Genomic DNA, 22,561 nt, shown 5'->3' on the forward strand with positions numbered 1-22,561 from the left:
GTAATTCAGACTTTTTTTTCTGGCAAAGCTAATGTGTTTTCTTGTATTTCTGGAGGGTGAACCTCTCCAGTAACAGCAGTGGTAGAACTTTTGGCCTTGCTCATCCAGACACGTGCAGACCATCATTTCTAAACCACATCAGCTTAGACAATAGCTCTGGATTACAAGAAGCAGGTCAAGCTAATCACAGAACATCCTAAGTTGGAAGCAATCTGCAAGGATCATTGAGTCCAACTCCTGGTCACTGAGTCCAATTAATGCCCTGTCTGAACTATTCAGTGTCACCACTGAAGGAATCTGCATGTGTGGCATTGCCTTTGTGGAAGCTGGTGGAGAAATGGTGCCCTTTGAGAAGGCCTTGGAAGGCTGACTGGACCAACATAATTTATAGAAAAACCTTCAAATTCCAAATCTTTTATATTTAATGGCAGTAGAACTACCTAGTGGAGTTTACTAGATTGTGTATATTAGATAATTAATAAGTATGTTTGATAAATCATGTCATGTTCACAAAAAATGTTTTGTCTGCTTATTTACCATCTAGATCTTATTTCTGATTATATATTATGTATTTCTATATACTAGAAATTAGGACAAGGTGGGTATTACAAAAGCATTGTCGTCTTGAGACTGCAATGCTTCTAAAATGAATCTTAAAGGAAAAGGACATAATTGCCACCGTCATGTATTCAAATTTTAAAATTTAGATTTTTTTGAAACACAAATTAACAAAGCCTAGTTCTAGAAATCTATTTGTACAGGATCAGTACTTCCAATTGATGAAAAAGGCTGTAATAGGAAGGCATTGATTTACACCCACAGATCTAGCCTAGAAAATGCAGAGCTAGATGCTTCTTTTACAGGCCCCAGTCAGGTGTTTTGCTTTCTGAAGCTTAATTTGAGTGTCCTGTGAGGAAACAATTATTCAGAATTCAATTAATCTATTGTTATGTTTTAATCACTTGTGATGGTGTTGCGTTTACAGGTTTTTATCTAATTAACAGTTACTTTCCCATTTAAAATAAATTCAATAACCATATGTCTCTAGAAACTGAAAGGGCTGGAATGCACCAGCCTTGAGTTTATGAATGAGCACTTAACAGCCCAGACAGCAGAGCCTGAAACTGGGAGGACTCTTGGATTTTTCTCTGCTCTGTGCTCTTTGCCTTTTTGAGCCTTAGGAAAAATAAAATTGTGTTTATTGTTGTGATGGATTTCTAGAGATGTCAGTGAAAAGCTGTCAAACACTGAGGCACACAGAACTATGAGACTTTTAAAATAATCCTGGGGGATTTTGTTTTGGGTTAAAACCTCAGGGCCGGGTTCTGCTCTTGGTCCAAGAAGCAGAGCAGCTCCTTGGTGCTTGGGCGTGGGGTCATGCTGTGCTCGTGTCCTCCTTTCAGATCAGTGGCTGTTCACAACCTGTGGGGCCAGCGGACCCTACGGCCCCACCCAGAGCCAGTGCAACGATGCCTACAGGAACTCCAAGCTCAGAGTGGTGGTGGGAGCTGAAGGGATCCTCCAAGGCATTCAGATCTGGAGAGTTCCAGCAACCAACACGTACAGGTAAGGGAGCTGTGTCTGACTGTTGCGGTGTATCTGTGTTCAGAACCATCCAAGCTGCTGATACACGCCAGGCAATTTTGAAATATTACATTCAGAAGTTTGGCCACATCTGCTGGGGTTTTACTTATCACTGAGCCTGTGATTTTCAGTCTCTCCCATCTCAGATTTGCTCCCTGGAAGATGCAACTTTTTTGGTGAAAGAGAAGAAACTTTCTGAGGCAGGCAGATCTTTAGCCTGAATGGTCACAGGTTGGGAGAGCTCTATCAGGAGCTGAAAATGAAGCGTTTTCACGTCCCCAGACCCAAGAGGAATGCATTTCCCATTTGGCATTCATGGAGCCCTGGGTTCAGAATGAGTTTTTCCCACCCTTCACTTGGTGTGGAAGGCACAATCATATGTCAGCATTTCTTATGGGCCAGCTTGCATCAATCTCTGCTCAGCATTTTCACTTTTTTGAATCTAGAGACAGCAAGTTGAGCTTGTAAGCCTGGCTTACCACAGTGGAATTGATTTTGGAAGGCAGCCACCTAAATGGTAGGCTCTAAGATAGTGAGGGTTCTAACACTTAAATCCCCCTGTGGACTTGTTTTCAAAGAGAGGTGATCAGATATGGTTCAATGCTACTTTATCAGATTTTTACCAATCATTTTTTCCTTTTGCTCTTTCTGGGGAAAGAAGTTCAATCAAAGTGTAGTTCAGTGTATCTGAATGGTAACATGAAGCCATTACATGCATCATTTTGTAAGCAGAATTGTCAGTTTGAACCAGTGACTGTCTAGAGGTGGTTTTCATGCAGCATTCCATATTGAAACCAATGATGGTGTCTTGGATTTCAAAGCAAAACATTCAGTTGAAGGCTCTGAACAAATTTCAGTTACAATTTTTTTATTGCATCTCTTTTTTTTTTTTTCTTTTGTATTGAAAAAGAATGCTAATGTTGAGGCCAGGTGTCAGTCTCTAATAGAGGTCTAGGGCAAAGCAGTTTTGAGAAACTGGCTGGGCTAGGCACAAGTTCTGCCTCAGTGCCTATTCCTACAAGGATTGATGGTAATGCAGAAAACATTAATGATACTTTACCCAGCTATCAACAAGGAGCTGCCTGAGGTGAATAGAATTTTTCAGAACCAGCATTCAGTAAATATGGTTATAAAGTACAGCCCAAAAATGAAGAGGCAAAAGAGCCCAAAAGCTTACAGCACTGTCATTTCTTTAATATAAGAGTCCAAGAAGAGCCAGAATTCCTGTGCAACTGTAGGCTGATTTTTTGCTGCACAATACAACCCCTGGGCCCTGCAGACATGACTTGTCTATTTAAGTCCTATAAATGACCTATCAAACTTTTAAGTTCTGTATAGATAATAGATGTATAATGTCGTGCATAACATATATATATAAAGGGATGACATTCTCTTCTGCACCTCTTAAGGCTAAAGTAGAAAATTCACAGCCTGGGGAAAGCAGGAGGCAATTGTGGGCTTAAATTAACTTGACATCTTCCTGATTCTGGTCTGCTGAAGGGGCAGCAGAGTCTGCCAGCATAGCATAGCCCTAGGAAAATGTCAAGTTGCAATATCAATTCCAGGGCTTCCCAGAGCCAGGACTTACTGCCTGTGTTTAGCTCTGCCCTGCAGTGCTGCTGCAGTGTGGGTGCTGTAAGTTTTCCTGATGGGCACTGCTGAAACACCTGACACAGGGAGAGAACCCTCCTGTGGCTGCTGGGCTCTGGAGCAAGCTGGTGTTCTGCCATCTCAGTGTGTTTTACACTGTGTAATGTACACTCCTGGTAATTGCTCAGGAAGGATATTGATTTTGTGAACATGAGGCAGAATATGCGTTATTAAAATACAGACAGCTCAATTTTGCACAAACCAAGCACACCCAGAAAACCCCATCTGTGAAGGTCTGGGTAGGCTGCCACACACTGTAGTGCCCATGTTTGAAAACTGGAGCTTTTACATGCTCTGGTTCACTCTCATGGGACTTCATATTGTGTAACAATGAAGCTAAACATTATAAAAGAATATTTTTTGTTTCAGATCTCCTCCTAAGCATTCAGAAGGTCTGGTCATCTCAGTCTCATGACCAAGTATGAGAGAAGTTGGCTGTAACAAATTACACATTGCCATCCTTTAACCTGCTTCTTTTCATTTTTAAAGGAAGAGGTTTAGGTCCATTTTGCTGAGTGCCCCATTTGTGATCACTTCCACTGATGTGGGAAGTGATCACATCACTTCCTATGTGATGTGATCTTCTCTATGGTTCCTTTTGTGAGGTGGCACAAGAACACAGCCCAGTGGTGTGCAAAAAGGTGTCATTCTGAGTCAGCCAGGCTAGGCACAGCATTTTCTCATACTCTCAAGACTAGCTCCAGCGTTTCCCATAACCTGGATGTGAGGGTGCACTTTTTTCTCCAGCCCTGGTTTGCACTCTGCACATCCTGACCCTTTCTGAAGGTGTGGGCTTCTTTTGCAGATCCCACAAGTGTCATAGTAAAAGAAAAGAAGGAAGGCAGCGGGAGGTACTCTGTGTTCTTGCTCTGAATGGGCTGAACCTTTCTTCAGGGCCAATATGGTTAAATGGCTTCCTTCCTCCTTTAAAAGAAAGGTGTGGCTAATGAAAGGGATCCTCTGAAGGTTTGAAGTCAAGATAATTGTTTAAATAGTGACACCTGTTTTGAAAAGGGAATGACTTCCACCTGAATATACTGGGTTTTATTTGTCTTCAGCCTTTGGATGAGGCCAGACTGGGTTTCCTGAGCTTTCTGGTATCACTGCTTGTATGCAAAGTCTGTTCTTACATGGAAAAGTATGGCCCCTACTGGCAGCCAATTAGCCCTGCCAGCTTGCTGTGCCTGGTAGTGCACCTCATTAGCCATTGCAAAATCCTGCAGTAAATCAACTCAGCTTTCAGATTCATGCAGCATCTGTTCAGGGTGGTCCAGTGCTGTGTCCATCACTTCTTCTGCTGGCTCTGGTACAGCCTAACTGCGGACTGATTGCTTTGGTTATCAGCAGTGGCATGAACATAATCATGTCACATTGCCAGGGTCTAATATGCTTTATGAGACACTGCCTGTTTGCAGGCAGGACTGTGCTGGGCAGAGAGCAGCCAGGTGCTGGAGGAAAGGAGGTGTTGAAGCAGAGCACCTATGCTGTGCCTGGTAGGAAGCTGAGAGCCATTTTTGAGTCCTGCAGTCTCTGATTACCTGCTCCAGGTGGAATTTTGCTCTCACAGAAGCACATGGCATGCTACTAATGTCAGTGGAGAATTGCCTGCTTATTTCAGATCTAAACTGGGTTGCTGTACCATCATTCACCTGCTCAGAAAGTTGAGTAATTCTGTGTTTTGTTTCAGAAATGTGTGTTTTATCATGTTTTCTAAAAGTGATTTAAAATCCTTTGCTAAAAGTTGCTTTAAGTATGTCCATTGTTAGAAAGGGAGAGGGAGGAGATGAGAAATACTGTGTCCCAGCCACATCTTTGGGTACAGCAGCAACAGCAAGCACCTGTGAATCTTGACTGTTTGAAATAAAAATCCCTTAACTGAGGCTGCAGCAGCCTGTGTGTAACCTGCCCACTCCTGGCTGGAGACAGGGAGATGTTCCTGATCACCATGAGCTTGGCCAGGGGGCTTTTGCCTTCCTTGTTTACTGCAGGTAGTGTCATCTCCATCTACTATTCTTTCTGTATTCCTCTGGTCCTGGGAATAAGAGAGCTGTTTTCCATCTGGTCCATGCTACCAGGACCAGTTATGCTGTCTGCTTTCTCAAATCTCCCTCTGTCAATCTCGTGCTTAATGTTCTCTTTAGCCATATGTCCTGGTTTCACCAGCTCTCCTGCTTCTGTTCTTTCTCTTCCTTGCTGCAAACTTCTCAAGGATGTGCCTTCTGGGAAACAAGATGTGTTTCAGATATTAAAGCTGGAAACTGTAAGGGCTTGCTCACTCTATTCTCAGCTGTGTTTGCCCAATAATCAATGTGAAAGAATCTGTTTTGTAACTACTCAAGCTCACAGATTCAAACAGAGCAGAAAATCAGTCTTCAGGCTTTGGGTTTAGGTTTATTTAGAATGTCAGGTCTTCAGAGCACAGCTTTGTGACACCATGCAAAATGCTCAGGTGTGCAAAATGCTCAGGTGTGCAAAATGCTCAGGTGTGCAAAATGCTCAGGTGTGCAAAATGCTCAGGTGTGCAAAATGCTCAGTGCACAAAGGGGTTTGTGCCTCCTTCCACCTGCTTGGGACAAGCCAGGTGGCAGCCTCTTGTTTTCTTCTTCCTGCAGCATCTCAGGCTATGGAGCTGCAGGTGGGAAAGGAGGGAAGAACACCATGGTGCGGTCCCACGGAGTGTCTGTGCTGGGAATTTTTGACCTCCAGAAGGATGATACGCTCTATATCTTGGTGGGACAGCAAGGAGAAGATGCTTGTCCTAGTGTAAGTGATTGCCTTTCTGTTTTGCCTTCATCCCTTCTACCAATCCATGGAGTTTTGTCTTTTTACACAGAAAAACACTGTCCTCAAGGGGTTTGGGGCTATAGGAGTCAAGAAATAGGTACAGATTTACTGGGAGAGCATGAGAACATGAAGCACCATGTCCCTGTGCTTGCTTCTTTTCAACATTTGGGCCCTATTGATAATACACAACAGGTTCCTGACTGGTCTGAGTATCTCAGAGCACCTGTGTGGGGGCTTGGAGACAAAAGACAACCCTGCCTTCCATTCCTCTGGAGATCAGTCTTCAAGGCTGATTTTGCAGGGTTTTGTCCTTGTTCCACTATTGAGCCCAGCCCTGCCATTTTCATATGCTCTGCACCTCTGGAGATACCCATGTCACAGGGCCTGCTTGGTTATCCTCCATAGGGGAATAGGAAAGACAAATCAATCATGGTTGGGTCAGTCCTGATTTTTATGTTACTAACTAACCCTTGCTGCAAATGTCTTGATAGAAAGATGGGCACTATTTGCATGCACAGAAGTTTATTAATTGTTAAGTATTCTTTGGAGGAGGATGTGGGAATAGGACATTCTCATGGAGCAAACTGTGCATTTTCTGATGAAATTTCACCTGCAGGTTTGAACTGGACATTTAAATGATGTGCATTTCTCAGCTGATAATGGCTGGCATCCAAGAGATGAAAGCTTAGCAGTTTGTTAGAGCAGAGAAAGGTTGAAGGATATAGACAAGTAAAAGGGGTTCTCAAGGCTGGCTGCTGAAGTAAATAATGTTCAAACTAGAATTACACATTTCTACAAACAAACCATTAATATAAAGCCTTTTTGAAATGAGAAATGGCCTAACTCAAACGTCCATCCAGCCTCTTTAACTAGGAAATTCCAGCTGAGGGTAATATATGGACTCATTAAATTGCAGGCCACTGTAATCTTAGTGAGAATTTATTGAGTGCTAATGTAATTCTTTCATTGAGTCAAAGAGATTGCATTGACTTGTAGAGGGGACTTTTACTAGATTGGATTGTAATCAGTCATGTCTTTGCCATGAAGGATTATTTTTTTTGTAATCTAGTGGTTCCTTTGGGTCATTGACTTTGTCATTTTATTAATCATTCCCACTCAACTCCAAATCAATTAAGGAGAGGGAAAAAACAAGGAAAGGAGGACTGTTAGTTCTTTAGGCAGGTCTGCACACAAAAGGGATGCCACTCATTCTCTAGCACAACTTAGAATATATGGTGTGGTCAGCAGAATAATTTGTAATTTGAGTATGCTTTTATCAGGTTCTTCTTCCAAAAGAAAACACACACATGAAAGTAGAAGGGAGCAGAAGATCAATCCTACTATAACAAATGTTTGTGCATTTTCCCCTAAAAGTGTTGTTGGTTTAGTAAGTTCAGTGTGCACTATATGTGCAATATAACAGGATAGTGTTACTGAGACAAAACCTGTGAAGTAAAATAGGCTAGAAGCAAAGTTTGCAACTTGAAAATGCTCACAGCAGGGTCCTGCTAGTCATGCACTTTAGTGCTCCAATTTTAAACCAAAACAGTAGTTAGGTCATAGTCCTGAAGTAGGTATAAATGGTGGTTTAATGTTGTGATTGAAATCAGTTAGTGAATTCAGGGATTTGCCTAATATGGAAAGTTCACTGTGTTCAATGATAATTGATGGAAGGGAAAAAATGCTAAGTAGAAAATGTGGAGGTTTTTTAGTGAAATATTTTCATTAACATCAGAGAAACATTGCAGTCAAAGGTGGGATTGCTGCTCTTTTGGTAGGCATTGGTAGTTGCAGTAAAATTGCTGCTAAGATCATCAGGAGCTGCTTGGCCCACCCAACAAGAAATGAGGTAAACAAACTTGGGTTCTCTGCCATTTGGCTGTAGTGTGACACAGGACAAACACATCCTTGCCAAGTTACTCCCTTCCTCCACTTGTGAAATACAGACTGTTAATGCCGGAAAATATTTGCAGCAAATTCTGCTACATTTTGTATGTTAAAAGTTTATGTAGATGTATTATGTGATAATAGGTATCAGCACTGAGCTTGCTCCAAAATAATTCCATTTAAATGGCAACAAATTCTTCTGGTGAAGGTTGAGACAAAAAGCCAGATTCTTCTAGAAGAGCTTTCATTTGGTTCTGGTCATGTGATTTCACTGGAGGACAGTTTCTTGCTGTGGGATGGTGAAGGGTTCATGAATCCTTTGAAAGTGTTCATGAGGCCTCTGTGTATACAAGGGAGTGGAGGTTTCTTACCTGAATTCAGACTTGATCTTCTGTTTGCAGACAAATGATGTTATCCAGAAGGTCTGCATTGGAGAGAACAACGTGATTGAAGAAGAGATTCGTGTGAACAGAAGCGTCAATGAATGGGCAGGAGGAGGTGGTGGTGGGGGCGGTGCCACTTACATATTTAAGGTATGGAAACACAGTCCCCAGGCACCTTCAGCATCCACACATCCTGCCTCTGAAAAAACCCTTATGCACCTCAGGGAGAGGGTCCAGAGAGTGACCTCTGGGTATCCTTAATTTCCACTTGAGAGATGCAGGGATGTGGGTTGGCCCTTCACAGGTCTTTGAACTGCTGTTCAATATGGCCACACTTGTTACAGTGGCTTGAAGTATCCTTTGCAAACGTAATGGCTTAAACTGGGTTGGTTTGTTTAGGCTTTTTTTTTCAATAAAAACTGAGATGCTGAAGCATATTTCTACAGCAAAGGGCAAATTCTGCAGGACTTCATTCACCTTTGGCCTTGTAGAATGTGAGACATCAGCCGTACATTTAGCCTGACAAGGAAAGCTGAGGCTAGCCTGTATGTTTTCTGCTGGCAGTCCTGTAGCTGTGGACCTCTGATGGTTCCTGTCCTGTGCTAGCTGAGACAATATTCTCAGTCTCAGTGTGCAGAGCAGTGCTCCTTAGCTGTTTCATTTGATAAGAGTCAGCACATGGAGCATTACAAGCTTTCTAAGAGCCATCACCATGGTAGATATAATTCATAGAGCTACTGACACTGCTGTTTCCTGTAGCAGAACTTGGTAGGACTATTCTTTAATTTTCTATTCATTAATTTTCTGGGTGTGGGTACATAAATAATGCAATGACAGTGTGCAGTGCTGAGCACCCCTAGATGCCTGCTTGGTGCAGCATGCAGTAATTATGATGAGGCTGAACTTCCATTTCCATGTCTGGCTCAGTTTGAACATTGCCTTTATTTCTGAATTTGTTAAGATGGAGAATGGAGAGCCGGTCCCCTTGATAATTGCAGCAGGGGGTGGTGGCAGGGCCTACAGGGCCAAAACGGACACATTTCATCCAGAAAGACTGGAGAATGATTCCTCTATTCCAGGGTTGAATGGAAATTCAGGAGCTGCAGGTAAGGAGAGTTTATTCTTTTTTATAAAACCTTTGTGAATATGTGGTACTCCCAGATTTCTCCTCCTCACAAGAAGGTGAGGCAAAACTCCTGAAAATACAGTTCAGGGGGAACAGAGGGTTATAACAGATGCAAATAGAAGGTACCCACAGTGCTGGATACTTGGGATAAATAAGGGTTTCAGAGATGGTATAGCCATAACAATGGCTGGATACTCCCAAAATAATGCAGTACGTCTCGTAAACAAAGTTACTTGGTTTTTGATGTGGAATTTTGCAGTGCCAGTGAGACTGTCCTGGTCTCTGCACTGTTTTGTGCTGTGTGGACATACTCAGAGTTTCTCTAGCTTATGCAGAAAGAGAATAATTGCACCATGTCTAGAAGTCTCTGTGCAGAGACCTTGCACTGAGCAAGCAGCAGAGCTGAAAGTGAATCACTGGTATGTGGTGTGGAGAGTAGGAGTGGGAAATGTTTTCACACCCCTTACAATAAATTCAGTTTTTTCTGCTTTAGAATTGGCATTGGTTTATTTCAAGAGTGTTTTAGTCAAAGAAAAGGGGAAGGCTCTGAAAACTAGAAGGAAGTTGTTGGAGAGTAGGTAGGAATATCTTTTTACCTTTTCTATAGAAAATACTTGTCCTTGCATGTATGGTAGGTGAAAAGAGGTGCAGATGATGACTTACAGCTGAGGTGTCCTGAATGGATGCTCGTCCTGCAGATCCCTCCAGTGTTTTTTACGCAAAACGTAACCCCTGGCTGTGCCTTTTCTCTTCTCTCACCTGCAGGTGGTGGAGGTGGCTGGAATGATAACACTTCCTTCCTGTGGTCAGGAAAATCCCTGCTGGAAGGTGCTACTGGAGGAAGATCCTGCCCCCAGGCCATGAAGAAGTGGGGGTGGGAGACAAGAGGGGGTTTCGGAGGGGGTGGAGGGGGGTGCTCCTCAGGTGGAGGAGGCGGAGGATATATAGGTAAAGTGGCTTCGTGTTCAAGGTGTCCCTTCCCCTCCTTTAGTGCTAATGCTCAGCAAAATGCTGATGATAACTCTCCTGTAGCTAGCATATTTGACTGTTATGTTCTAGTATGTCTGTGTGTTGCCTTTTTAGCACTAGATGAACTCATTGAGGGTTTGAGCAAAGAGCCAGAGGCCAGTCCTTCAGCTGCAGCCCTGGCTTTGCTCTCTGCAAAATGTGACTTTAAGATCCTGCTGTGATTCCTGAGCTTCTCACATTGGGGTGACAGTGCTGGAGCAGGAGGAGCCACAGCAATGTGCTCCCGTTGCCAGCACCTGTGTTTGGAGGACTTTGGTCCTGGGGACTGGCAGCCAGGCTTTATGCCAGGGGATGGAGGCAGCTTCTGCCCTGCCTTGGTCCTGCACAGGTGGTCTCTGGGGGCAGAGGCTCAGGCTGCCAGCCAGCACCCCTCTTAATATGACTTCAGTCAACAAAGAGCTCATTTCATGTGCCTCTGTGTCTCAGGGCAGCTGTCAGATGGCATTATGTTGATTACAACTGGTGTGGGCCAGAGTCAAGACCTCTGCTAAGCCATGGTCTCCTGGGCCACATAGTTTCTGCAGCCATCTGCACTGTGGTGGACTCTTTAACCCCTGGTTCTCCACAGCTTAAATTAAGTATATGGTAGACTAGAAATCTTGAGAGGAATAATGAGTTTAAATGATTAAGTGCATGTTTTGTACCAATGTTCCTGTGTAATGCTTCTTTTTTCCAACAGAATGACTCACATGATGTTTGTTTTTTTTTAATTTCACTGAAGACAATTAAAGGGGAAAAGCTATTTTTGGGTGGGGTGGGGGAATTGTTGCATGCTTGAAGTACAAAATATATGTATTTCTAATATTTGTTATCTGTTGCCCATACTTTGCTTCTGGTATGTTCCATGTGCTCAAGCAGAAATGAGCAACTCATAAATTCCTTCAGTCCCCACTCCTGGTGGACCACCCTGCTTTCAGGGTGTAAAGGAGAGGAAGGATATCAGATTATCCATTCCCTCTGCTGACACAGTCCATGCCTTGATCAGCAAGGATACTAACTTAGCCCTGGAGTACTGGTGCTTTCCAGTCTCTTGGCTACATAAATTTTAACAGGGGCTTGTGTTTCACAGCATCCAAATGGTTAAAGATGAAGTTTGTGCCTTAGTTTGGAACAGTCTACCTAAACAGAGCTAATTGACTGACAATAATTGTCAGAAGCTTCATTATTAAATTGAAGTTCTAAAGTCCAGAAGTTCATGCCACAACTTGCTAAATATTCCCTATATATTAAATGCTTTAATTTTTCTCTTTTTTCATTTGGATGCCTCCCTAAATAGGCTGAATTCATGCATGTTGCCATGTTTATCTGTGTTTTATTGTTTTATGAGCTTCAGTCTGTTAAGGTAACCTCTGGTTTGACATAGGTGGCAATGCTGCAGTGGACAATGACCCAGAGATGGATGGGGAGGATGGTGTGTCCTTTATTAATCCAATTGGTACTTTATACACTCCAGCACTTAAAGGTATTCATACTGGTCAGAGGTCTTCTCGTGGGCTTATTTAAGTTTGAAAATTGTAGGACCCCTTACAACCTTTTAGGGTACAGCTCAGTGCCATGAACATGAGGAGGCAGAAAGTGCATAAAATACAGCAGAGAATAGACAGAAGTAGCAGGAAGAAAACAGGGAGAGGAAGCATCAAGCCTATTAGGAAACACTCCCAGCCATACAGACTACCAGGCTACAGAATAATTTTGGACAAGGAAAGTGATAACAGAACCTCATAGCTCAGATACTTTAGGAAAGAAACAGACAAAACATCTGATTATTCACCAGCAAGCAAGGTCCTTAGAGCATCCTTTGGTAAAATAGCCAGGTGCTGCCCAGCAGTGCATGGGAGTGATAAATACTGCAACTCCAACCTGTGTTTTCCCAGAAGTCAGTGTCTTTAATGTGTTTGCAATGTGTTCAAAAAACAACAACAAAAAAACATCTACTTGTTTATAAAAAAAATAGAAGTTTCCTTTAGAACAGTCAGAAGTATTTTCAAATGCAGATGCACTCTGACCTGGTGGATTCAGCCAGAAAGTTTTGAAGATATTACAGTGATTGATCTTGGAGGGACTAAAGGCCAGGAAAGAAAAGGGTGAACCCAAGGAAATTGTAAGAACGGTCTTTACAATAATTAACTGAGCTTCTTCATCCACTCCTTAGTGACAGAGGGGCACGGAGAGGTGGAAATTAGGCTGCACCTTAACTGCAGTCACTGTGAGATGGACGAGTGCCATGTTGATCTTGAGACTCAAAAAGTCATTTGCTTTTGTGAGCCAGGCACAGAGTTGGCAGAGGATGGTGTGTCTTGCACAGGTAAGTAGGTGTGTGGGGTACTGCTAACATGTGGGACAGAAAATGTGTGGTCAAAGGCTCTGGTTTGGACTGTAAGACATCCTGAAAGTGCTGTCTAATCTTAAACCTGGATGCAGTAGAATGTTTCTTTCTTTCCTGCTGGTGTATGCTGCAGAGCTGTTTTGTCAGGATATAGCCTCAGCAATGGTGAGGACTGGGGCACTGAGCAGCAGTGCTGCTTTGCTCTACAGTATGTGTTTGGCATCCTGGGCAGATTTGAGCAGAGTCAAATTTTGTGTCTGCTTGTGCTGGTGTTCAGAGTCTGCTCTGAAATCCTAAAAGTTTGCTTGCTGAAAGCATTTTTCAGCTGAACTTAAATTTCAGACCAGTTCTTTAAAGAACCAAAAAAAACAAAAGGCAAGGTGAAGGAAAATATGATTGCTGAGGAATTGGACATTGAAAGTAAAAGTTCAGAAACTGTGAGAAATTCTGTGCAAGATTTCTCTGAGAAAAAATAAATACAATAAATAAAACTAAATACTTGCCTTTCTTTCAAAACCAGGTGCTCAGAGCTCCATTACTGAGTTTGCTTCCTATTCTTGTGCAGCATTTGGAGCAGGTGACCCCAGGGGTTTGGGATCCTGCTTTCAGCTTGTCACTGGCATGGGAAAATTGTTGTGTTTTTACCATTCCTGCCTGTAAGATAGGTAAAAAGTATGGTCATTTTGTCAAGGTGAAGTAAACCTTAATAGCATGATCCCACATGAGGATGCAGCTTCACTACACTGTCATCAGGTTTTTCTGCTTGGATTATATGCATTTAGGAGATGAAATATTGCAGTCCTCCTGCTTTTGCTGTGATTTGGCCTTGATAGCAGCACTTTAACCCAAACAACGTAATGTTCTTTTCACCCCCACAACCTCCTGCCCCTGTTTTTTATGGTCTTGTTTTCCCACCCAGGGAGTTCACATGTTAATTCATTGATAGTGAACCATCTGTTTTAATGACTTGATATTAATTGAGGAAAGTGAAACAATGAGGTATGAGAAGTCATAGATCCTGAGAACTGGTCATGCCAGAGGTTGCTCCTGCACTATTGGAGCAGCAGATGAGTAAATGGAAAGAAGAGCAGAAAAAAATCTGGTGGCAAAAAAGTGGCTCCTGGAAGATAATTTCAAATGTGTAATTCCTTCTTTCTGTTGCAGCTGAGCCAGTGGTTCGTCTCCCTTTCTCCTTGGTCTTGTCTGTAGTGACTTCAGCATTGGTGGCTGCTTTAATTTTGGCTTTTTCAGGAATCATGATAGGTGAGTGTTTCTGTGCAAAAGATATTTTCGTATGAGGGCTGGATTTGAGCTAGGGATAATTGGGCCCTGAGAGGCAAAAGGATTCATGTTTTGAGCTACTGCTGTATTTAATGACGCCTTCCCACACACATCCTCAGATTTCTGTAGTTGTTTCTAACCACAATGACCAAGTCGAGGAGGCTTCAGTTACTGACTGCATCTCAAAAGAGATGGTGTTTTTTGTGTTGTACTGTGTAGCTGCCTGAACACAGCTGCTTGTGGTTTTGTGAGATCTGGTGCTGTTTAATGCCTAAAAGCTTCTTTATTTGTGTGCCTATGTACAGATTTCACCTCTTAATGTATGACATTTTAAGCTTAAACTCTCACATAGGTTCCCCTTTTACAAACTGCCCTTAGTATGATGTGGGTATTCTTGGCATTTTTGCTTGAAATTCTAAAAGGTACTTTTCACCTTTTCATGTTCTTATTTTAAACACTCGCTCACCTGCATTTGATGCAAGCAGAATAGATTTGAATCAATGAAAAGGAGTCAGAGATTCAAACCACAGCTTTGCCACCTTTCTTTGTCCACACTGTGTGTGGTCTGGGGAAGAAGAGGGATGAACCAAGAGCAGGAAATCAGATCTGCACAGCTGTTTCGGTTTTAAGAATTTCAGGAGTTATCAGTTGCATGCACATGGTCCTACATCTGTGATTTCTGCCCTGACAGTGCCTTTTTACAATGACTAAATACTCCTCAGGAGTGGAAGAGTAATCCTCTTTCCATCCAACCAGCCTATCATTTCCATCTCAGGAAAGGGCAACGATTTAAAAAATCAAAGCAAAGGCAATGAGGAGGAAAATGGAGGACAGGCAGGGTTTGTGGATAGGTCATTACATCCATCTGCCTTTGCAAGTGCATGTTTACCCCTTCAATTTTTCCCCTGAGCAACATCTGCTGGAGAAAATGCAATAACTATTGCCGTCACAGTCTTTGGGCTCAACACAGCTCCCACAGAAATCAATAGTGATTTAACCTGCTCCTGATTGTCATCTTCTTTTGGAAAAAATCCTGCAATATCAGTTACTATTTCAAGGAATATCCTCAGGATGTCTTCTTTCAACGTGTGGTTTTAAATGTTGTTGCAGAAGCATCAGTGAAGTGATGCAAGGAACATAACATATCATAAACTGACTTCAAATGTGCTCCTACTCTCTTGTTTAGAAACAGAGGAAGTTTTGGAAAATTGGCTATTTTTTATGTACAATGTGTTATTCTGGGGAAACAGCTTAGGCTATCCATTTTGAACAATATGATGCAATAATTAATTTCAGACTTTAGTCACTTCTGTGTGATTTAGGAAAGTCAGTTATACCCCACCTCCCACAAGTTTCAAACTGGACTTTTATTTGGAAGGTCTGGTTAAACTAAATAGAGCATTAAAACAACATCAGAACTCTGAGATCTCTCCAAGTGAAATTCATTTTACTCTTTCCTGACAGTCCACGAGCAAGCCTGTTTCTTTGTAAGATGTGCAAATCAAAGGTTCCTGGATATCTTCAGATCCCATTTTCTATCTGTAATTATTTGATGTACAGAAACATGCCAGTGTGACTGGCTGGTTTGATTCCCTGAAGTCTGGTCACAGCAGAATGGAGCCCCATTGAGAAGGCCTGTCCCACCTCCAGTCTCTGGCCGTGGTTAACTGTGTTCTCCTGTTTAGTGTATCGCCGCAAGCACCAGGAGCTGCAAGCCATGCAGATGGAGCTGCAGAGCCCAGAGTACAAACTGAGCAAGCTGCGTACCTCCACCATCATGACAGACTACAACCCCAACTACTGCTTTGCAGGAAAAACCACCTCCATTAGTGACCTTAAAGAGGTGCCTCGAAAAAACATCTCCCTGATCCGGTAAATCCATCTTTGCCTTCCCCACCCTTCCCGTTGTGCACCCACACATCCCAGCTCTCCTAGAGAGGTGTGAACACACAGCTCTGTGCAAATTCTTGTGCACTTTTAGCTCCAGACCCCTTTCCATAAAATGCAAAGCTGCAGTTGTTAGGCTCGTGTGGAGGGGACTGGATTTTGGCATTCACCTTGACCTTCTGCAGGTGCAGTGTTCATCTCCTGGGATTGTGAGGAGAACTGAACAGTCATCACCAGTAATTCAGTTACATCTTTTACAGACTATGCAGTGAATGGCCCATTGCCATGAGCTGATGAAATTCTGGGATGGCTGAAGCTTGTAGAAGGCTCTTTAAAATCTTTGATGGGGTCTTTGGTAAAGACAATGACATCCTTAAGTGCAATAGCAAGGAAAGGAATGAATTTAAAAATGCCAGACAGTATTAAAAAGAAAGGGATATAAAGCCAGCAAGATAATCATGTCTGGATGAGAACTTCTGAAAAGCTTTCAAGTGTCTCCTAAAAAAAAGCTTGAAAATTCTGAGTTCTTGCACACTTTGCTCTACTGCAGGATACCTGTGAATGTGACAGTACTCTGGTACCATGCAGTGTTACACAAAAAAATAAAAAGCGGAAGCAGGAGTCCTTGGGAAATTGGGAAGCTTAAGGTGCTGGAAAAAAATTATGGTCAGAGCAGTCTATGCAGTCTGCAATGTTTTGCTGTCCCTTATCTCATTCCCTCTTACCTGCACATCTTGCTGGACTGCACCTGGAGGTTTCCAGTGTACCCTGTGCTGCTGCTCCCTTTGTCACTTGGATTTTGTAAGGATTTTTGAAGTGTGGCAAGCAGACAGCAGAGGATACAGCTGGGAATTAACAAGGGAAGGGAAAGTGGACTTTTTGGAAGGAGGGTGAGTTATGAGCTGTAAAGATCTGGCTTATCCCCTCAGTTTGTAATAGGTTGGTCAGGTGGAGCCAAGAATGGCATCTCAAGCTGATACCTACAAAATGTTATTACACAAAGTGGTTGAGTCACAAGCAACATGAGTCCTCAGTGTGGTTTCACTGCCCAGACTGGTTCTGTACTGGCAAAACTACAGACAGAGCTTATGAACAACAGAGCTGATTATTCCTCCTTGTTCATATGGACAGGAGGGCAGCAGCCCATGCAAAAGCAATCCACTGATGCAGCAGAGAACAGAATCAATGCAGCCCTCAGCCCAGACCTGGCTCTAACAGGAGAGTGCATGCAGCCTTTTCCCCAGACTGAGATGCAGGAATGCCTCTTAGAGGCTGGAAATGCTACTGCCCAAAGTGCAGCCCATGCAGGGTTAAGAGGGACTCAGGATTTGGGGTGCAGCCTCATCCCCTGCTATATTTCACTGTGTCATTATGACAGGCCACTGATGTGAAATAGATGTGGTACCAGTTGACTTAAGGTTAAGAGAGTGAGGACTGAATAGACAGGTATGCAAAATCTGTATCACAAGGGCATGGAACAGGATCTATTGTATGATTACTCGTATTCCTTTCTCTTTTTCTTGTAATCTTATTCAAAATAAAACTGTACATTGCATAACATGATCACTGCCAGAAACAATTCTCAGCACAAATTCTTAGAGCTGAGTGCTTTACAAAGCACTGTCATCACCATTTACTGGCTAAGGTACTTGCCCAGAATCACACAATAAGTCAGGAAAAGTTATTTGCTGTAGAATTCAAGTCTTTTGAGAATCACTGTGCCTCCTAGTTTCTTGCTCAATGTTTTGTTTAATGGTGATGCAGAAATATCAGGGGAACTGTTAATGTGTTTAGGGTGTGTAAACATCAAGACTCAAGTCCTGTCTTTATTGATCTGTTTTGGAGCACCCACCACTGAGCACTGATGCCAAAGCCATAGATGAGTGCTCTCTGTTATGTGCTGCAATGCCAGCAGCTCGATTTCAGCGGGGAATGTTCACTTCCATGGACTGCTTTCCCTTCCAATTAAATAAAATGTAGGTTCATGAACGACCTCACCAAGGTCTGGTGAGATCATACTGTCAATATCTACTTCTCCCTGTTACACTGCCATGAAAATTGTGAGCCTGTGAGCTGTGTCCACAGTGTTATAATGTGTGTTCTCTGTAGTAAAACCTTCTTGTCTTCTCTGGTCTGTCCAGGGGTTTGGGCCACGGAGCCTTTGGTGAGGTATATGAAGGTCAGGTGACAGGGATCCCCAGCGACCCCACTCCCTTGCAGGTGGCTGTGAAAGTAAGTGACAGTGAATGAGTTATCATGATGGTTTCATGCACCTTTCACCCAAGAGTCCAAATGCATTGTAACAATGAAGATCAGTGAAGCGTTGTTATAAGTCCTGAAGGACGTGGCTAGAAATATTGCTGCTCTGTTGCAACACTTAAATCCATCACAGCTTGTAGGATATGGGTATGTGAGACTAATAAAAGAGGTCTGTGAATAGTAAATAGGCAAAGATTTCCCACAGAGCCACAGTAGGCTGCAGGAATGAGATCTAAATCCGTCCTCTGTCCATCCTCCCCATGCTGCACCTGGTTGGTAATCTGTCCAAAAGTCTTCACAGGGCCAAAAGCTGCTGGCACATACATCAAAGACCCTGCAAGTAGGAGGTGGCTGGTTTTCCAGAGATCTCACCACTCCCTTACAGGGTGGGTTGGATGTGAAGCTAAATCCTAAGAGATCCTGGTAGAGTTCTCCAGGCCTTCAGCAGTCTGGCTGGCTTGTTTTCTCTTAGAGATTACATAGCAGCACAGTTCTGCTTCTGATTACAGATCCCAGTCTTGCAGGAAGGGAGGATCACTGAACTGCAGAGAACTCAGAAGCTGTGACCTCACTCCTCATCCTCTATACAGCAGAGTCCCATATGTTGAACACTTCTCTGTGCACTCTGGGCTATTTCCTTTGCTAGGAGGAGGATGACAATGGCCTTGATGGACCAAGAGTTCTGACATTTACCTTTCAACAGGCTTCACAGTCTAGTTTAGCAATGCTCTAGTGGTTGTCTTAGGGTGAGGTTTCTTTTGAGAAAGGAGGATTGCCTCAGACAGTGTTAGTGCCAAGGTGTTCTAATCTGTAAGTTGAAGTATCTTCTCCTTGTCAACCTGTTCTTTCTTTTCCAGACATTGCCAGAAGTCTGTTCAGAGCAAGATGAGCTTGACTTCCTCATGGAAGCTCTCATTATTAGGTGTGTATGAATCACATCAACACTGCTTGTGTAGGCTTGCAAAGCTCCACAAAATAAAGAAAAAAAAAGGTTCTTCATAGGTGGTATCCTCTCAGCACATCTATGCAGTAGTTTTAGCACAAATAGAACAGGTATTGCCATCCTTTTCTGTTCTTCTTACAAATGGAAAGGCACCAAATGATTAAAGTCTTAATTTTCAAAAGGATCCACATTGGTTTTCATTACCCAAAGTGAAAAATTTAAGGCCAAGATTTTAAAATTGATAATAAGATTTTTTTGATTTCTTTTAGAGAGGAGAACATACCTTAGGAATTTGGGTTTGGCTAGTCAAAACTAACAGATGGCATTGACTTTATGGGGCTGTCATGTCATATGTCAGTGTCTGAATCACAGAATCCATGGAACTACTTTCCCATCACATTTGACAGGTGGGGAAATAAGGAAGTATTAGAGACTTGACCTGAAGAAACATCCCCCACAAGCAGATCCCCATGTCATTGTGTTACTTAGAACAACATTACCCTAGCCCAACTTCTGCCTCTTGGATGGGGAAATTAAGAGCAGAATTTTCTCTGTGATCAGACATTTTCTGCTTCCTATGCCCCACAAGTCTTGCTGTAGCCCAAAAAGAATGCAGAAAATGGGACAGGGAGAGGAAAAGCAGCCAAAAGCCACTGCTTCCCCACCTCTGTCTGTCCCAACATGGTCCCAGACAGACACAGAATGCAGGGGTGGTTCTTTAGCTTTATCCAGCTGCCCTACCTTTGAGATTTGTTATTTTATGGGGGGGAAAAAATCCCAAAAACATTCCCTGCAGCAAGAAGGTTTGAATGTTTTCTGCTACTGTGCTTTTTGGGTGAAAGTTGCTCCCCAACTGTGTGTCCCTGTCTCCACAGCAAGTTCAACCACCAGAACATCGTGCGCTGCATCGGGGTGAGCCTGCAGGCCCTGCCCCGCTTCATCCTGCTGGAGCTCATGGCTGGGGGAGACCTCAAATCCTTCCTGAGGGAGACACGGCCCAGACCGGTGAGGAAAGACTAAATTGTGGTTTGTTTAGGGGGCTGCTGCCACAAGGAAAACACTTAGCTAGAAAACTCATCTATGCAGATGCTATTTCCCAGCATTTTAGATGGTCACAAAATTCCTGTTGTTGTGAGACCACTGTGGAGGCAGGAGCCAGCAGGATAGGGAACAGATGCTGTTGGGGCTATGCAGAGGTGCCTCATCTCTGGACTTTGCTAGATAACATTGCAGATACTACCTAAAAAAAGAACAAAAGCGAAGCCTGAAAAAAAAAGTTAAACTCAACTCCTACCTTCTCCTCACCAGCTTGGGGGCAGGCTGGGGAAAATGTTGAGCCAGTAATATTAAAAATATAAACCTGTTATTTAAACTGCTGATCAGATACATTTCTGTGGATATCTGTCAGTTCAAATTTGGCATAGGCAAGGAGACAATCCAGCCTGGAGCTGTCAACTTAATAGAAAATATCTTTAGTCCAGAGTTTTAAAGATTTTCCCCACTGAAATCAGCATCAATAGGAAGAGACATTCAACTACAAATGTGGAAGAAATAAATTATGACTTCTAGAGAGAATTCAGTATTTCAGAAGAATAAAGCTTTCTCTGAGTCCCTGGGTCAGAAAGTCACACAGATGTTGCTGAAGTTTAAGGCTGGGCCCAGCTTCATATTTTGTCTCTAAGTTCGACAGAGGACAAAATGCTGCATTTTATCAGTACAAGAGAGACACAAATTTGCTCTAACAGGTATCAATAAGATTCTTCCTTGAGGCGTCTGGACACAGATCAACTTTTTTATTTTTTCCATGCAGTGTGGTTTTCAGACATATAAAATGGTCTGTGAGACTCAGAAGCACTGCAGTCTTGAATAGGTTGCAATAAAGTGGCTCCTTCCTGGATAAGGAGGCTAAACACCCAGAAAGGAAAGTGTGAAATCTGAGCAAGCAGACTTTATAAATAGAAGTTGTTTTTCTGAAGCACCTAGAGATGCTCCTGCAAATGGGCTGAACTTGATGGTATGTGAATGAGGAAATTTATGTTCTGCAATGTGGTCCCCACTCTCACCCAGTGCAGTGTAAAATGGCACAGACAGGATATGCTGCAGGTAAGTCCTTTGTTCAAAACTGCCAGGCCAGGCTGTGCAACAGTGGGAAGGGGCAGGTGAAACACAGTGGGGTTTGGCTGCTTAAATTAGAGAGGCCAGCTCAGTGATGGTACAGATCTTGTGAGGAGCTACCAAGAGCACTAGTCCAGCACAGCAGGAATTTTTACCCACTTGCAGTAAAATGAGCCAGCTGCTTTTGTAGATGAAACAGCCCTTAATCTTGATAGGATGAAGTCATGGGAGCCTTCTGATCTGAGGAGTTTTTTTCTGTTTGGCCCTACCTCAGTCATGAATTCTTCCTTTCCACAACTTCTGCTTTTGTCAGCAATAGCTCTGTGCAACCCCTGTGATAGCCCATGGCAAAAGAGGCTGATGGTTCACTCCATTGCTTCCTTTGTATTTCTCTTTCTGCCTTCACATTCCTCTTCTTTCCTTGTTGTCTTGGTTTGACAAGACAGGTGTCTGCTTAAGGAAGGTAGGAACCTCCCCTGAAATGGAAAATATAAACCCCCTCCCTCTGAATTACTCTAATTTTGAAATTAAAACACTGACAGAGTCAGAATACAACCAGACACCCTGTTGGTGGTCAGGGTGTTGGTAGCAAACCAACTGAAATGGTGGCTGCAGCCCTCCTGCAGTGCCAGCTGTGGTTCTGTTGGAGCAGGGATCCTGTAGAAGGGTGGAGGTTTCCTCTGAAGGTCCAGGACTGGTGTAGATGGGCCTGGTCTTCCTCTGGGAATCCACTGGAAAAGAAAGCTGCTCCTCTGGGAATCCAGTGGGAAAAGGTGGCCTGTGGTGTTCAAAGTCACAGATTATATCCAGGTAGGAATGCTTGGCTCCTCCCTCTGGGCAAAGCATCTCCCAGTGGGATGATGTACTTTTATCAGCCATACAGGGACACTCACTGGCCCACTAACAGAAGGTATGTCCTGGAGGGAGGATTGGTTGTGGAAGAGATAAAGAAAACTGCCCAATTAACAGAAGATAACAGGAATAGAATACTCATCCCCATTTCCAACCTAAGACACTTGTTTTTCCTAACCTGTTTGAGGTTACCTGAGACTGACCATAGCACAAGGCCTTTTCCCATCAGCTTGAAGATTCTCCCTGGTTTCTGCATTTAACTTGCTCCCAGGAGTGAAGCAGACCTTGGATTGATGCCTCTGTTTCCTGTTTCGTCCCATGTCTCCCACACTTTGGAAAAGCTGAGCTTCAAATGCAGATGGGTACTTGCAAGCTGGAACTGATCCAGAAAAGCAGTTTCCATTCCTTCTTTAACAGCTGGCTGAACGTGGGCAGCCTGCCTCTGTGCAGACACA

At 43.1% G+C, this 22,561-nt stretch overlaps 1 protein-coding gene across 1 annotated transcript in view; it reads left to right on the top strand.

The window, feature by feature from the left end:
• The window catches only part of ALK (ALK receptor tyrosine kinase), a 312,288-nt gene that overhangs the window by 274,157 nt on the left and 15,570 nt on the right, over nt 1-22,561 (top strand). Inside the window, exons 12-23 of the mRNA XM_063152446.1 lie at nt 1,404-1,566; nt 5,847-5,997; nt 8,307-8,438; nt 9,250-9,388; nt 10,174-10,362; nt 11,807-11,905; nt 12,596-12,748; nt 13,934-14,032; nt 15,736-15,922; nt 18,079-18,169; nt 19,054-19,118; nt 20,015-20,144. Of these exons, the coding sequence (XP_063008516.1) occupies nt 1,404-1,566; nt 5,847-5,997; nt 8,307-8,438; nt 9,250-9,388; nt 10,174-10,362; nt 11,807-11,905; nt 12,596-12,748; nt 13,934-14,032; nt 15,736-15,922; nt 18,079-18,169; nt 19,054-19,118; nt 20,015-20,144 (1,598 nt within the window). The remainder of the gene's footprint in view (nt 1-1,403; nt 1,567-5,846; nt 5,998-8,306; nt 8,439-9,249; nt 9,389-10,173; nt 10,363-11,806; nt 11,906-12,595; nt 12,749-13,933; nt 14,033-15,735; nt 15,923-18,078; nt 18,170-19,053; nt 19,119-20,014; nt 20,145-22,561) is intronic.

This window comes from Melospiza melodia, chromosome 3, assembly GCF_035770615.1.
Source record: "Melospiza melodia melodia isolate bMelMel2 chromosome 3, bMelMel2.pri, whole genome shotgun sequence".
Classification (NCBI taxonomy): domain Eukaryota; kingdom Metazoa; phylum Chordata; class Aves; order Passeriformes; family Passerellidae; genus Melospiza; species Melospiza melodia.